The sequence below is a fragment of the Ovis canadensis genome, chromosome 2, assembly GCF_042477335.2.
Source record: "Ovis canadensis isolate MfBH-ARS-UI-01 breed Bighorn chromosome 2, ARS-UI_OviCan_v2, whole genome shotgun sequence".
NCBI lineage: Eukaryota > Metazoa > Chordata > Mammalia > Artiodactyla > Bovidae > Ovis > Ovis canadensis.
In genome coordinates this window covers 149180044-149197629 of record NC_091246.1, presented here as the reverse complement: position 1 = coordinate 149197629, position 17586 = coordinate 149180044, and the positions used below count along the sequence as shown (strand labels likewise).

At 36.2% G+C, this 17586-nt stretch overlaps 1 protein-coding gene across 3 annotated transcripts in view; it reads right to left on the bottom strand.

Annotated features, from left to right (window-relative positions):
- GALNT3 (polypeptide N-acetylgalactosaminyltransferase 3) overlaps positions 1-17586 on the bottom strand; it is a 50993-nt gene that overhangs the window by 14319 nt on the left and 19088 nt on the right. For all 3 annotated transcript variants that reach the window (XM_069574320.1, XM_069574319.1, XM_069574321.1), the window contains exons 2-3: positions 8749-9372; positions 4800-4972 (exon numbers count right to left, since the gene is read on the bottom strand). In XM_069574320.1, the coding sequence (XP_069430421.1) occupies positions 4800-4972; positions 8749-9263 (688 nt within the window). In that variant the 5' untranslated portion in view covers positions 9264-9372. The remainder of the gene's footprint in view (positions 1-4799; positions 4973-8748; positions 9373-17586) is intronic.

Sequence of the window (17586 nt, the reverse complement as noted above, 5' to 3'; positions counted from 1 at the left end):
CCTGTCCATGTCATGTCAGTAAATACAATGTGTTTGGGAGGAGTGAGAGATTTCAAATGGAATAGACCCCAGGAGTTAAGAACACTCATTTAGAGGCCAGAGAAAAGAGACAAAGGAAAGAAAGAAACTGAATTTTGCCAAAAAGATATTTGATTCTCTTTTTAAATTTTTTTTAATTCTTTTTTAAACTGGTATTTAAATCTGGAAATTTATAGAAAAATGTGAAATCTCAAAAAAATTCTCTGACATTTAGCCAGTGGTCAAAATAACTTTAAGACCAAAATCTTGAGAAAAATACAAGTAGAAAAATGCAGGGCTACAGTAGTTTGGGAATATTTCTACAAAGAGTCAGCAAAAAAATTTTGAAAGCTCTAGAGTCTCCTGACACAGATTTTTTCCAATAAAAATATGAAGGAAGAAAAGGGCATGCAAATCAGTAATGAGGTTATAAGCAGGGAAAATCTGAGTTATGGGTGTGTAATTTAAGATCTCAGTATTCCTATTTGGATGACATACATACTAAGCAAGAGTTAAAATAATAGGTAAAAGGAACAAATGTCAGTCAAGTTACTCAAGTGTTGTCCATATTTTTAAACAACTTCTTAGGCCTGTTTTTTCACATTAAATGCTTGATTCTTCGTTGAATATATCATGTAGTTCTTCATGTGGCCTTCTTGGGCCATCACCCAGACTGAAAAAGACTTGGGAATATTGAGAATGCCAGCAAGCCTCCTGGGTAGATGTTTGCTTCTGCCAGATTTCAGAAGCAATTGGAGGTGACTTTGACTTTATCTGTAATTATGCATATTTTTAAATTCTCCTGTGGTGCAGGAAGGATAGTTGCTTATTTAAAGCTTAAACATTCATGAAGGAGGTAAGAGTCCAGAAATAACATTTAGGGAAAAGTAAGTGTTATCTAAACACTACTATCTCAGAGTAACAGATTAACTTTTTCCAACACCTCTTAAGTACCTTAAAATTAATTCTCTGAAAGACAAGTAGGATTGTAATTTGTCTTAAAAAAATATAACCATCGATATTTCTGCTTTAATGATAAATTCACAAAGCAGAAACTTATAAAATAAAAACATTTCAAATATCTTTACAGGAATCAATTTTTTAAATGGAGTCACTACAGATTCCTTCAATAAACCCTCTCACTGTTCACAAGTTAAGAAATTTTATTCACCCAAAACTTTTGAATTTCCTGTAAATTCTTACCTGCCTTTTAAATTTAACCCCCATCCACACTCCCAATTTTATGAATTTAAAAACACAAAACCATGAAGTCAAATTTCCTGGGTCTGATTTATAGCACCATTACTTTTAGCTACGTGAACTTAGGCAAGTTATTTTACCTTTCTGTACCTCACTTTCTTTACCTATAAAATGACAATAATAGGATTTACCCTCATAGGGGATTGTTGGGAGGATACAATGAACGATTAGTTATACAAATAAAATATTTAAGACAGGGACTACCTAGCACATTGGGCTTTCCTGGTGGCTCAGATAGTAAGGAATTCACCCACAATGAAGGAGACCTCGGTTTTATCCCCAGGCCAGGAAGATCCCCTAGAGAAGGAAATGGCAATCCACTCCAGTATTCTTGCCTGGGAAATCCTATGAACAGAGAGAAGCCTGGTGGCCTATAGCCTATGGGGTCACAAACAGTTGGACACAACTTAGCAACTAAATAACAACAAAACTAGCACACGGTCTATGCTCTGGAAATGTTCATTCTATTTTGTTTGGTATCACTGGGTTTTAGCTATCTGTTAATTGATAACCCACACATTCATGCTTTTCCGTCAAGCAAATTGAAGTCAGGGACTATGGGTTCTACTTCACAAGCTCCTTCACAATAACTAGGGATATATTTTCCACAGTGGGTACTCCTTGGATAGTTCTCTGACTGAATCCAATAAGACAATTACACTACTATGCAAAGAGCCCTTTGTCAAGAAAATATTTCCAAATCTACTGTTGATTGCTATAAAGAATTACTATATATATATATATATATATATATATATATATATATTCAGACACTTTAACCAAATAGCCCTGCCATTCCAGACTAATCTAAAGATATAATTCAAAAAAAAGAAAACAGAAGTACAAGGGTATCTATTACAATATCATGTTATAGTAAGACTAAGGCATACACAAATTATATGGTTAAGCAAAACGTATCTGGTTCATTACTGCCATTAAAAGTAAGTTTTGAAGGTAACAGAAACAGGCTAACAACAATGTGATGTGAAAATGTCAGATTTCAAAACTGATTTTCTTTCATGGGTATGATTATATAAACATTATATATTTATTTAGATAGTGATTAGGAAAGAAAAGATTAAAATGGCTGAAACAGAAAGATTATAAATGGATATCATCCTTTATTCTGATTTCCTGTCATTCTATTAATCTTGCTGTGCAATTAAATAATATGTTACTTTCAACTGAAGGCTTGCTAGATGTAGCCTTACTGTGTCCCTGTTGTCCCACTTCTTTAAAAATCAACAAAATAAAAATTATCTGAGAAAAGAGCTCAAGAAACCAAAACATTTCTAAAATAAAGTTCTGGGTTTTTCTTTTTTTTTACATAAAACACACAAGAGAACTTAATCAGATATCACTTAAAAATCCATGGACTTTGGTCCAAATAGATACAAAGAATTTAAAAAATACGGAACAAATCAAGCAATAAATAAACCAACTGATTACAATCGGATGGTGAAGCAACCTGGCTCAGAGGATTAAAGATTCAAACCAGAATCTGGATATAATGTAACTTGAATCTAGAGAACTTGAATAATAAAGCTTCTCTATTTGGTGGATAGGTTTTAGAGCTAAGTCAAAGATCTCTGATTATGAGCAATCCTATTCCATCTGGATGTTAATTTAGCTCAATAATATAACCTCTATTCACTTGGGCTATTTTATTTTGAAACCATAGGGATGTCTAGAATTGTATGTAGAAATATTTAAATAAACCAAGTCAATAATTTTGTGCTTTGTTCCCTTACTATCATGTCTAAAATCTGGATATATCCTATAATTAATTGATGACATATGGCATAATAGGCAACTATTTTTCCCCCTCATGGTCTATAGCAATGGAAAAAAAAGCGAAAGTGTTCGTGGCTAAGACATGTCCAACTCTTCAACACCATGGACTGTAGCCCACCAGGCTCCTCTATCCATTGAGTTCTCCAGGCAAGAATACTGGAGTGGGTGGGTAACCATTCCTTTCTCCAGGGGATCTTCCCAACCCAGGGGTCAAATCCAGGCCTCCTGAATTGCAGGCAGATTCTTTACCATCTGTGCCACCAGGGTAAGCCCTATAAAGTAATGATTTACTTGGTGGTTGAATTTGATGGAAGAATGTCATCATCATTTTACAGATAAGGAAACTGCTCACTAGTGTTTCCAAAAAGCTGGAATTTGAGTTTAAGAAATCTAGTTCCAAACTTGGGCTCATTCAGGAATAAATTTTGCATTCATTGAAATAATCTGTACCTGTTTGATGCCTAAAATATTTGTGATGTTTGAAAATTCAGCAAATTAGAGTATTTGTCCAATTATCCTGTGAGTCCAACTGACAATGTATAACTTAGCAACTGACTTGACTTGTAAACTGAAGTGAAAATTCATTAACGATTTTACCTAGCTTTGTAAGTGGTATTATAATATTTAAAAGAACCAAAAATAAAACAGGATGTGGTAACTCCTCAGTAATTTTTAACTCCTCTTTTATATTATTTATTAATATATTATTTATATTAATTCATCTAATCTTTAAAACAACCCTAGGAGTTATATATGCTGACTTCCCTGGTGGCTCAGAGGTTAAAGTGTCTGCCTGGAATGCAGGAGACCAGGGTTGGATCCCTGGGTTGGGAGATCCCCTGGAGAAGGAAATGGCAACCCACTCCAGTACTCTTGCCTGGAGAATTCCATGGGAGGAGCCTGGTAGGCTACAGTCCATGGGGTCGCAAAGAGTCAGACGTGACTGAGCGACTTCACTTTTGGATCTCCCTGGTGTCTCAGATGGTAAAGCGTCTGCCCGCTGTGCGGGAGACCCAGGTTCGATCCCTGGGTTGGGAAGATCCCCTGGAGAAGGAAATAGCAACCCACTCCAGTAATCTTGCCTGGAAAATTCCGTGGACTGAGGAGCCTGGTGGGCTACAGTCCATGGGGTCGCAAAGAGACACGACTGAGCAACTTCACTTTACTTCACTTCACTTAGGAGTTATATACTAATATATTTCTTCAATTCTAAACCATACAATTATATACTTTTTATAATCAATGATATGTTAGTTTAGTTGACTGTAAGGGTCTTTTTTTCTAATGATACATAAACTAATAATGTATCTTACAATAAATTTGATGAAATATGACATTTTCCCCATTTTACAGACAGAAAAACTGAGTATAAGAGGGTTAAATAACTTGCCCAAGTTGCATAGCTTGTTAGGACCAGAAATGGTATTCAAACCAAGCCAGCCTGACTCAAGGCTTAAGTATGTGCTCCTAATCATGTCTTTAAAAGAAAAAAATCTCACACTGAGGACTACAAAACTATAAATAATGGCGTTTCACACATTTATAAACTCCAAAATATCTGAATAAGGACATCCTTGGATTCTCCTTCTACCCATCATACACAGCATTCAAGACACTATATTCAGGCTCTGAGGTGGCATACAGAGAGTAAATACAACCAAAAAGACTTTGGACAGCACCACATGGATTTACTCAGGAAATAATCTAATTTGCATGGGCTTTCTTACCATCTACACTAGCATCATCCACCAAAATGATCTCCTTCAGCAGTATGGCAGGTGAAGAATACAGCACACTGTGGACAGTTCTAAGCAGCGTGGACCACGCTTCGTTATGAAAAACTATTATGACACTGGTGGTAGGCAGGGGAGGACAGCGCTTAAACTTTTGTTCAATACATCTAGAAAAAGTCAAAGTAGAAGAACGATAATGAATTGTATCACATTATTACAGCTATACCATTGCTAAAATTATTGTTTTAGTCTTTAACACAGTAGAAATGCTGGCACATAGTTTATTTCTATGTCAGATGATCTTAATGCTATATAAAGGCAAATAGATTGAAACAAAAGTTTTACAAATAGACCACTAGAGATCATGTCCACTGAAATTGATCACATGTCATGGATTAAAACGTGCTCTTGTAAGCTTTCTCAACAATATAACTTTAAATATAAATAACATTTTAGGTAAGAAAAATAACCTAGAAGTGAGCCAAACTGCAAAATAGCAAATAAGTGTAACTGCTCAAATTTAAAAAAAAAAATTTTTTTTTCTTTCATTGTAGAAATGATGCCTTTCTCTTAATATTTGCAATTTTTAACAATGCAACTTTATTAAATTAATACTCATCTTTGTAGACATTATCTTAAATTAGATATTTGCTAAGTATGTAATATTTTCTGTTTAATCAATTTCCTTAACCTATACCTGAACCAAAAGGGAAAAAAAATTCGCTTTCCACAAAGCCTATTTTCTTATAATGATCATCAGAAGCAAAAAGTTGTTAAGTACCTACCATATATCACATGACTTGCTGTGTTAAAGATTTTGCTCCAGTAAGGAGAGAGACCCTAGGTGGCTTATGACTGATTAGTGATCCTACTCATTTGCTAAAAGACATTAGTTATAAATAGATCTTGAATTTATTTTTATAGCAATGTCACCCTCAAGGAAAATAATCTTCATCTGAACCCACTGGGATGTGGGTGGGTCTGTACAATCTCCAGCCTTTGAGACCAGAGATGACCACAGTCCCTCCTCAGCTGAGGTGAGATGAGGATCAAACGAAATAACATATAGGAGAGGCCTCAAAACACAGTAAAATCAGACAGAGTGAACCTGGGACATAAAATATGTGTGGTTTATGGTAAAGGTAAAAACAACTGGATCTTTGATAACCATAAACGGTTGTACACTTTTGGAAAATGGACTATGAAATCCTCCCACACAGTCAAATACCACTATAAATAGTGTGTGAACAATCAAACAGTGCTGGTCAAATCCAAAGGCAGGGAAGTAAATCACTGTCACTCGTGGAGACGAGAGCCCAGCACACTTCCGTTGCTTTGCCAGGGCCGATGGAGAAACCAGAGCCCCCACAATGGTACTAGAGGCCTGGGAAAGCAGCCACCCTAAAAGAGATATTCTACAAACTCTCACTAATTACTATTCTTATAGCCATACATCAGTATGAATGTGTTTCAGATCCTCTTCGGAGAGATCTTTAGGTTGAAATATTTGTAGTGATGAAGGAATTAGATTAGGGGTAAACTATTGAGAGGGTGTCAATACCACTGAGTAGGAAAAGAGGAGGAAGGTTCTGCATGAAATTGATTTTTCTCTCTAGGACTGTCGTGATTTTAAAGTGTGACACAAGCGTATAGCCAGAAGAAAATAATAGCATTCATCTGCACTGGTAGATGAAAACAACTTGTTCTAAAGTGAATTTTGGATAAACTACTCATCTACTCATTAAAAATAAAGTCCAAATACAACCAACCAATTTATCTATCCTTGAGTTAAAATTACACAGAAACAAATAGCGAAATATGTTTGTATTTTTCATACATGAAGTTTTATAAAACAACAAAGTATAAGTAAAAATTATGAAAAACTTCATACTATAGTATTTTTTTAAGAAAAGAGAAAACCTTATTTGTTGTCTGATAAGCATTTGGGGGAGGAAGATTTGAGATTTTAAAAAAATTCCCTATATTTATTTGCCATGTGACTAATATAGTATTAGTTAAGAAATATAAAAAGTTTTTGAAGATTTAAAGTAGGAAACTTTATAAAAATTCACACTAGTGAAATGTTATTTCTTTAATCTCATAAGACTTTCAGTTTAAACTAGGGTTTATTTGCCTAACTGATAAGTACTAATATCAAGTAAAAGTATCACTAATACAATTGATGATAAAATTTCACAATATGATTTCATAAACCTCATTTATTTTGAAACAATTAGCATGCTCAATTTATGCTTTAAAAGTTGTTTCACATGTCATTTAAAGTAGTGAAATTAAAATAATTTGCCAAAGTAATTACAGATTCCCAGTCAAACCATTTGAAAAAGTTGGCATATAGAAATGTGCTTAAGCTATCAGTCACAAGACCATCTGGCTTTGGGAGACACTAGATCCATATTTCTAATGAGCATATAAAAGGTTAGCAATTCTTCAGAAAATGTTTTTATTGCTGACATAAGTTAAAACTATGGAAATATTAAATCTTCAACTCTTCACAGTTCTAAGTATGCACTACTGTCCTAAAAAAGTTTCTTTGTCTGTTCAGCTATTTTGCACTTACTTATTGATTAACATTATCGAATATTACTATAGATTCTCAATGCTATATTGGGGGAAAGGCTTATCTTAAGCTCATTTTGTCATGTCAAAGAACAAAAAGCATGCTTCTTGATTTGTGATGGGGATTACTTTTCAATCAACACTTCTTCCAAAATCAGTAAAGTGCCATAGTGCATTTTAACTTATCAGCATGAAAAAGGAACTATACGATGCCCTGTTAGAAGAGGTAGAATATTTTCCACTCATTTGTTTTTTCACACATTCATTTAAAATAATAAGCAATTTAACCCTGAATCATATGCATTAGAAGAGAGCAACAGAAATCTAATTTACACAGCTTCAGTATTGAGGGACTCATAGTTGGACCAGGTATTCATGATAACAGATCAAAGAAAAATATGAAGAAAGCAATAGACCTAAGTCTACCAAAGTACATTTCTTCAGCCACACTTATAAATTTAATTCTCTTATAACTAGAAAGCAAAATATGCAGGCACTGTTTACAGTCTGTCTAGCTTGCACTTTTAACAAACCTACAGATTGCCTGAAAGTGCTAAAATTCGTTTTCACCATTTCAGTTCAAATAGAGTATTTGAATACTACCTCAAAGATAACAAAACAGTTAACTAAGAACAAAGAGTCAGCACAGAAGAATCTGGGGTGGGGGAATGTTAAGCAAAATATATTTGAGATAAACATGTAAACAAAGTAACAATAAAAAGCAATTTTGGCCTTTCAGAAGCTAAAGGGAGAAAACTCAATAAATACAAGAACTTGTTCAAGGATACCCCAGAGAAAGAACCGCAGTTGAATTAGTAATAATAACAATATTGGCTCTTAAAAGAAAGGTTACAGAACACAGGGCATTCTGAAATATAATTATAGCACTAAAAGTAGCCACAGAGTCTGTGATTTAGCTCATAAAGTATCATTATCTAATAGCTCCAAAATCTTGGCACATTTTTAATATTTCTATTCTATAGCAACACAGAGAAGAACAGAAATAACTCTTCTACCTCCCACATTTCCCATAAAATCCACCCCATATTTCCTGCTTAATAGATGAGAAAACTAAAGCTTTTAAGAATAAAGGATTTCCTTGTGTTTCTATAGAGGTCAGATCTAGAATTCTGTTTCCTAATTTCTAAGATGGTAATTTTTCATGTATGCAATGCCTCACCAATCATAGATACAGAAATCTACCCTCAATAATAATAAGCAAAAAATCACTGAAACAGATTAAACAAATGGTATTGGCTAATTCTTTGCTTCAAAGTGGCTAGAGAACAAGTTATCACCTTAACTAACGCCCCTTCCAGGCAAACCCTCGAGATAAATACTAAACAATTAACATGCTTCAACATACTCAGGAGGTCGAGTGTCTGGTCCAAGATCTCGGTGTAAAGAAATCCTGTCACTTGCAAAAGCATTAAAACAGTGTTTTGCTTCTCCGCGTTCTTTTTCCTTCTGCTCTTCAGCACTTAAATTGGTTGTTTTGAATGCTTTACCAGAAGCACCAGGTGCGTTAGAATCCTGAGGTGGGCGGTCAAGAACAGGTTTCAACTCGGCTGCTGTATAATATCCTTGCAAACAGGGTCTCTCACCAGCGTCAATGTTTTGCCTGACAGGGGCCCCTATTTGCATTTTTGGCATGGCATCTTTAATATTGTTCACAGCTTCTATCATTAAATCAAACATCTTGTTCTTGTTTTTCATGTTTCTTTCCATCCTTGATTCCTCTTTGGAATACTCAACACTTACTTCTCTTTGCATTAAAATCAAAAATATTATAAAGAAAAAAACTACTGCACCAAGCTTCCAGAATTTTTTATGATAATGTCTTTTAAGATGTAGCTTCACTAATCGTTTTAGGTGAGCCATTCTGACATGAAAAGCTTGTCACTTGACAAATAATAGTTACAGTTTCCTCTGTTATGTTTATTTTTGATCATAGATTTGCTGGCAAGAAGGTTTCCTTAAATTGTAACACCTGTAAACAGAAATGATAGATGGTATTAGTAGCTATTCATTCCTATAGGCATGGTCCACTTCACTCACTCAGACAACAACTGAACATAAGCTGTAAACAATATACTCTTATGGTTAATAATAGTCAAAGGTATCTTGGCCTCAAAAAATTATACTTTTGGGAGACAATTGCTATCGTTAACTATAATCTATTGGGGTTATAAAATATTAGAGATTTTTCTCCAGTAAAAAATACATTACGTGTTAACTCTGGCTACTATCTACCATATAATATGCATAGGTTTTATAAATGTATTTTGAGTTTAAAAAGAATTTTAGTTCAATAACCGAGAGGCCAAAGGACTTCATTAAACTGATTGTAAAGGAAGGGGTAATCCAGAAGACAACAAAAGTACGCTGACAGGTACTGTCAGACACACATCTAAAATAGTGGTTTTTAAGACATTCACCAACAATCTAAAGTTCAACTAAATCAACTAAAATAATACAGCAACTTCACCACCAAGTAAACCAGCATCCTCCCAAATTTGCGAACCCGATAGTGCTTGTGAATTTGACATAACCAATAAAGACTGGAAATTAAGATAATGTTATTATAACGGCTATTTTTCATAGCTCACACAAACACAAAATCTAGTAGCCGAAAAAAAAAAAAAAAGGCAGTAAGTTTCATTTGAAGTGCCTCTAAAGAGGTAATAGAGATCATTGAATTATACAACCAGTATTTGGTGTGATAAAATCCTGCTTGTAGACGATCCTAAGAACAAAGCAGTATGTTTATCAAATCCTGATACAGGCCACCAGAAGCAGAAGAAACAAAATGTAAAAGAGGACACTGACTACAGCCTGAATCACAGTGAAGATGGACTTTCTTCACAATGCTTAAAAAAATGTAATGTGAAGGGTTCAGTACGTGATTATACACTATGCTCCATTATAGTCAGCCAAGTAATTAGCAGGGGCAAAGGGGCAAGGAAAATGCCAGTGCTCCCTAATCCTAAACATATTTTAAGGAAAATGTCATTTATAGAAGTAGAAGCTAGCACTTGATTTAATTAAATTCTTTTCCAAAGTTATCACTAAATTTAAAATAAGAAAACCAAGTTCTAAGATGGATTTTCCAGTCTTTAACAAGAAATTTTAAGCTGGATAAACAAAATAGGCAGAACCTGCAAACTTAGTTTGATATACTGTTTCTAGTTGGACTGCTCTGTAAGTTTTCAGTATAGAATGGACACTTTGGTTCCAAAAGATACCTCAGTTATGATGTTTATTGCCCGTAAAACTGAGATTCCAATATTTCTCAGCTTGGTTGCTTCAATGGTATCATGTAAAAATTAAAACGATCTCTTAAGCTTTTGACTTCCCTGGTGGCTCAGACGGTAAAGCGTCTGTCTACAATGTGGGAGACCTGGGTTCGAGCCCTGGGTTGGGAAGATACCCTGGAGAAGGAAATGGCAATCCACTCCAGTACTTTTGCCTGGAAAATCCCATGGACAGAGGAGCCTGGTAGGCTACAGTCTGTGGGGTCGCAAAGAGTCAGACACGACTGAGCGACTTCACTTTCTTTCTTAAGCTTTTGACATCACTTTAAGATATAAGGAGTTTCAGAACCACCCAACTGTGGTTATGTCATTTTTACTCTATCAACTGTTGTGCTAGGCTACGGCTATGAAAGGAAAGATACCTTAAAGGTAAGCTTCAAGGAGCAGAGGCCAATAAGAATGATGGCACTTCAACAGGCAATGAAGCAGTGTGATATGATGGAGACTACAAAAGCACATGGAAGGTAAGGAGAAATGTTAGGTAGAATTTCCCAGAGATATCACCCAGCCATAAGCAATTTTTAGGCTGGTGGACAAAAGAGAGAGGAGACGGAATGGCAGGTGCAAAGGTCTAAGAGCAAGAAAAGATGTGATCAGTCCTTAAGTACAGCAGAAATGGAAGCCACAAGCAGGAAAGGGCAAGAGGTAAGGCCAGAAGGTCAGTTAAAGATCAGCTCACACAGTAAATTTGGACTCCACCAATTTTGTCCTGAATGAATGGAATGGAAAGTATTGCATGACTTTAAGGAAGAACCATAATCATATTCACATTTTTGAAAAATCACAAGTTCCTCAGCACCAGCAAAGGTAATGTGTACCAAATCATTGAGGGGAACAGGAAGAATGAAGAGGGCTGACTCAAGAGACTCAAGAAATTGAGATCAAATAGGACTTTGTGAATGAAAGGGAAAAAGAGGAGGTGGATGGGTAAAGTGATGCCTATAACAGAAGCAGGAAATAGAGGAAGAAAGATAGATTGGAGATGGGATGTTCCATTTTGGCCATGACAAATCTGAGATGCGGTTAGGATTTCCAAGGTGAGTTCTCATGAGTAAAAAGGTATATGGTGGTGGTGGTTTAGTTGCTAAGTCATGTCCTACTTTGGAACCCTGTGGACTGTAGCCTGCCAGGCTCCCCTGACCATGGGATTCTCCAGTCAAGAATACTGGAGTGGGTTGCCATTTCCTTCTCCAGGGAAAAAGATACATAGGACTGAAAATTAGGGAAAGCTCTGTGCTAGAGATGAATGTTTGACAGTCTTGGGGGACAAAAGAGTTCACCTACAGTGAAGTAAAAAAGCTACATTTAAGGGTTGGGGGAAATAGTGTAAACAGTGTCAGACTTTATTTTCTGGGGCTCCAAAATCACTGCAGATGGTGACTGCAGCCATGAAATTAAAAGACGCTTACTCCTTGGAAGGAAAGTTATGACCAACCTAGACAGCATTTTCAAAAGCAGAGACATTACTTTGTCAACAAAGGTCCGTCTAGTCTAGTTTGTTTTTTTTTTTTTTTCCCCAGTGGCCATGTATGGATGTGAGAGTTGGACTATAAAGAAAGCTGAACGCAGAAGAATTGATGCTTTTGAACTGTGGTGTTGGAGAAGACTCTTGAGAGTCCCTTGGACTGCGAGGAGATCCAACCAGTCCATCCTAAAGGAGATCAGTCCTGGGTGTTCATTGGAAGGACTGATGTTAAAGCTGAAACTCCAATACTTTGGCCACCTGATGTGAAGAGCTGACTCATCTGAAAAGACCCTGATGCTGGGAAAGATTGAGGGCAGGAGGAGAAGGGGATGACGGTAGATGAGATGGTTGGATGGCATCACCGACTCTATGGACATGGGTTTGGGTGGACTCCAGGAGTTGGTGATGGACAGGGAGGCCTGGTTCATGGGGTCGCAAAGTCAGACACAACTGAGTCACTGAACTGAACTGAAGGGTTGGGGGAGGAAAAGGAGAAACTGGAAGGAAAGAGCAAGGAATATGAAAAAAGGAGAAACGAGGAAGAACAGACTGACAGATAATGTGTCCCCATCAAGTGGATACAATCTGCATACTACCCTTGAGAGATGTTAATTGTTTGACAGTGGTTGATCTTTAAAAGTAAATGTCATGAGACCTGGTCTAACTGACTTCAGTGCAAAACCAGAAATGAACTTTTCGCAGAGAATCTAATAGGTGAGTTATAGTCATGCCCCTAACATCTTTGAGCTTAGGATCTAGGACACATTCAAATGGGGCAACAATGATCTAAGAAGTTCCAGGGAGATAAGGATAGGAAAAATACTGAGTTTTCACAGGATAATGGTCTCCAACCTACAAAATACAACCTGATCACCCTTCTCTCTTCTAAGGGCCTCCTTAGTTCCATTCTTCTAATTCCCCATCCTACTCATAAACATGTTTTCTGGCATAGTGTTCATGCCTGACAATAGATGTAAATTAACCTGCGTTCATCCTCCTTTCTGTCTGAGACAATCACCAAAAATCCCTTTCTCTAGTGCTACATAGTGATCCTAGATGTCTTCCACAGCCAGAGTAGGCTTGATTAGGAATTTGAGAAGGAATGAGCTGGTCTAATTCCTTCGAATGTTTTAACACAATGCAGAACCAGAAAGAGTCCTGGGAAAGTAGAGAGTGGAGGGAGATGACATTATTAGATCATTCTATAATACTGCTGGTTTTTTCTTAAAACATTTTATGCCAGAAGTTATATTTGTGGATAGGGTGGGGAATTAGAAAAAAGGATGGAATTAATGAGGCCATTGGAAGTGAGTTCTTTTTTAAGGATAAACTATAAACTAGAGGAGTTCATCAATAGTGCAGTAATCCTCTCCAGTCCACGCGTTTATCTACCTAAGGGAGTCACTCAGTTAGGATCTAGGATAGGATATCTCTACTAGGAGGGTCGAGAAAAGCACATAAAGGACATGAATTTACTCCCTTACTCATGGTTGTTTTTTTGACATTTACCCAATATTGGTGACATAATGGGTACCCAAGAAGTGTTCGTTGACTAGAGAAGGAATAAAAGTAGACCAAGATTTCATTTATTGTCATAAATAATAGAAATAGTTAGCTTTTGTTACACGTCAAGTCCCACATACTTTGACACTTACTACACAAGTGTACATACCTTCATTTCACTGACAAACATTGAGAGTCAAATAGATTACGTGGCTTGGCCAAGGTCATTCAAGCAGCATTTCCCCCAACTGATGTAAAAGCATGAGATTTTCACTGAATTGTCTGAAATAAGGTCGCCAGGGTCAAGAATTGATGTTATAAATGTAAGGAAATAGGGGGAAAATCTAGGGGGGAAAAGCTACAAATAGTCTCTTAACAACTCAAGTGAGGTTTTCTGGACAAATGAAATTTTAAAGGAAAAACTATTTTCAGAGCATAGTTTTGGAAATAAAGATTGAGGAGGATGAGACTGTAGATTTTGACAACAGAGGGTTAAGAAACTCTACTTTAGTAGAGTCTACTAAAGTAAGAAGATGATGGTTTGCTTTTCTCAGATTTCTAAGGGAATAGATTTTTTTATCGATTGCTGATCAGCTGAAGATTCCAACATAGTTCCCTCAGGACTGTGTATACTGTGCTCTTATTTGCTGCTAATGTACAGTATCAAGCTTCCATTAATGATAAATTACACTCGACATGAAGCATCTCCACCACTGATCTTCAACTCTGGACACACGTGAGGAGAAAGCTCTTTAAAACTGCAGTGCCTTAGGCCCCATCTCTACAGAGTCTGATTTTATTTTACTTATTTTTATTATTTATTTATTCATTTATTTTTGACACTGTGGCTTTTCTGGAGAGGAACTCCAGCTGTCTGAATCACTGTGTATTATTACAAAGAGACTTTTAAGGACTTTTTTACAGCTTTACTGAAATATACATGATACACAATATGTTGTACATATTTAAAGTATATAATTTTTTATTGTTCTAGTGGTGGAGCCTAGGCCCTGTTTTTGTTGTTATTTTAAACTCTCCAGATAATTCTAAAAGGCAGCAAAGGTTAAGAATCACTCATTTAGGTAACAAGACTTTGGGCAAAACTAGCGCCTGATAAGGAAGGGACTGCACCTAACCAGAGACAACCACATTATTAATTTCTAATACTCCAAAGACAGGTTTTCAAAATAGAGTCTTGATATAAATTAGGGAAGTTATCTTGACACAGAGAGATAAGATAAAATCCAAAGCAAGAATGACCCAAAGTTTCCTGGAAAGGCTAAGGGGTTAATTGCTGATATAAATGAGGCATTGAGGTTATATTCCAAATTATGATGCTGTAAAACCATTTTTTAAATAATATTTTATTCCCATAATAATGATGGAAAAACTGAGACTCTGAACAGTAAAAGACATAATCCTAATTAATTAATGAGTAAGATGAAACTGGTGGGGGCAGGGGGAGTCTTAATTCCTATTCCTGGGAATAATACCATGTTCTTAGACCATACTACCTGCCAACCTTGATGATCAGTGTAAAAACAGCCAATGAACCAAAACAAATCTCTCCTAGAACCAACTTCTAATTGGATTATTAAGTTTGAGAATTAAAAACAAAAACTCAGCACAACAGCAAGCTCAGGATATTTGCACATTAGAAATGATTAGCAGACAAAGGCTTTGTTCTTGTTCTCTTTCTAAAATCTTTAAACATACCTATCCAAAATGGTCACTTGCTAATTATAAAAGATCACATTCACAGAAGAGAAGGGAATACCATAAAATAGTTTTTCAAAGCTAGAATAAAGTAATTAAAATTCAGATTTTCTAAATTCTAAATCCTTATAAATGTCTAAAGTTAGAAAAAAATTAAAATTCAGAGTAGTTCTGGTCTTAAAAAATTAATCTATATCTTAATATATATGTAAACATTACAAAAAGGTATTAATAATAAATAAAGATACCTATAAATGATACTTTGAAAGGTTAAAATAATATTCACAATTCTAACAGTCTGTGAGACTGGCTTAAAATCAATGAATTGTACTCAAGAGTAAAAATATGCTTCCATCTGAACAGAAAAGAAAACAAAATCTCATAAATTAAAATAATCTAACTACAAAGTTGTGCTTCCAAGTATTTAGACCATGGCTTCTTAAACTATAATGTGACAATAAATCAGCTGGGGATATTGTTTAAATGCAGATTCAGACAGGAAAATATCAAAATAAGATCCATCATTACAGTCATTATAGTCATTATTGTCCCTCCAGGTGAAAAAGCACAAATTGTAAGAATGTTAGTTGTTAGTTTAATTTTAAAATGTCAACTAAAACAATCTTCTAAAGCAGTGGAATGCATAGCTTCATAACTGCACATAAGAGTAACATTTAACAAAATAAGCAAACAGTGGTTCTTTCCATATCTTGTTTCTGTATTTGTCACAATAAACCTTTACAATTTTAGGGATTCAAGGTCTGCTTTCAGTTGAACTTAGTTGGCACAAAGCCTAACTGGTATATTAAGCTTGCTTACAACTTGAGTTAAAACATGCTATAAAGAGTTAAGAATAACTACACAAAGCAAGAAATTACAAAACTACATCTTCAAATCATAGCCTAGATTGTAGATTAGCAAAAGTACACTATTATGAATTAATATTCATTGGAGCTTTTTCATGCATTATATCTAGATTTCCTCATCGAATTTAAACACAAAATTCGCCCTGATAATAAAGCCTTAAGCCCTGATAGCTCAGTTGGCAAATGCAGGAGACCCTGGTTCTGTTTCTGGGTTGGGAAGATCTGCTGGAGAAGGGATAGGCTAACCCACTCCAATATTCTTGGGCATCCCCTGTGGCTCAGTTAAAATCTGCCTGCAATGTGGGAGACCTGGGTTCAATCACTGGGTTGGGAAGATCCCCTGGAGAAGGGAACTATCCACTCCAGCATCCTGGCCTGGAGAAATCCATGGACTGTACAGACCATGGGGTTGCAAATAGTCGGAAACAACTGAGCGACTTTCACTTAAGTCTTGGGCAGAAATTTTAAATGCCTGTCATCTGCTGTTGGAAATGTTAATGAACAGAGGAGTGGTAGGAAGTCATTTCTGTTTGTCTTTATTGGTGGAATAAAATTTCATGATGATTTGCTACTTATAGTTTCTTAGTTCTGATTATGTTTAAGCCCACATTCACATTCTTGTCAACGATTCTGAGCAGGAAGTAACTTCCGGATGGATGACAAGTGACAGACACTAATACAAAGCAGACTACATGGAGACAGCCACACACAGCAGACAGACCCCAGGATCCCAGCTAAACACCAAGTAAAATTGTGCTGGGTGACTGGAAAAGGCCACCAGCAGACAACAACATGCATGAAATTGTCATAAAGTAGGATGGCCTTTGTCATAAAGCAGGATGGCTTCTGAACCAAGGTATCTGCAGGTTGAGACAAAAGCCTAGTGATAGGTTTGACTTCCAGTGACTGCGAAGCACAGGCTTTAGTAAGGAAAAGAGCATGGTCAGACATTCAACTTCTAAACCATATCTGGTCAGATAAACATCTCCATTAATGTATCTTAGGTGAAAGGTTGTAGATCTTGATTTGTGGACTAGCCAACCTATCTTTATATTTGGAACAAAAAAGTCATTATGGAGTTACACTTATCTATGGGGGTAACCAGGTAGGGAGGCTCAAATACTACCTCCTGCCACGTCTGCACCTATGAATGAATTTCACATAACACACGAAAGTTATACTAAGTTGATTATTTGTGGCATAAGAATCCGCCTGCAACGCAGGCGACCCAGGTTCAATCCCTGGGGCAGGAAGATTCCTTGGAGAAGGAAATGGCAACTCACTCCACTATTCTTGCCTGGGAAATCCCATGGACAGAGGAGTCTGGTGGGCTACAGTCC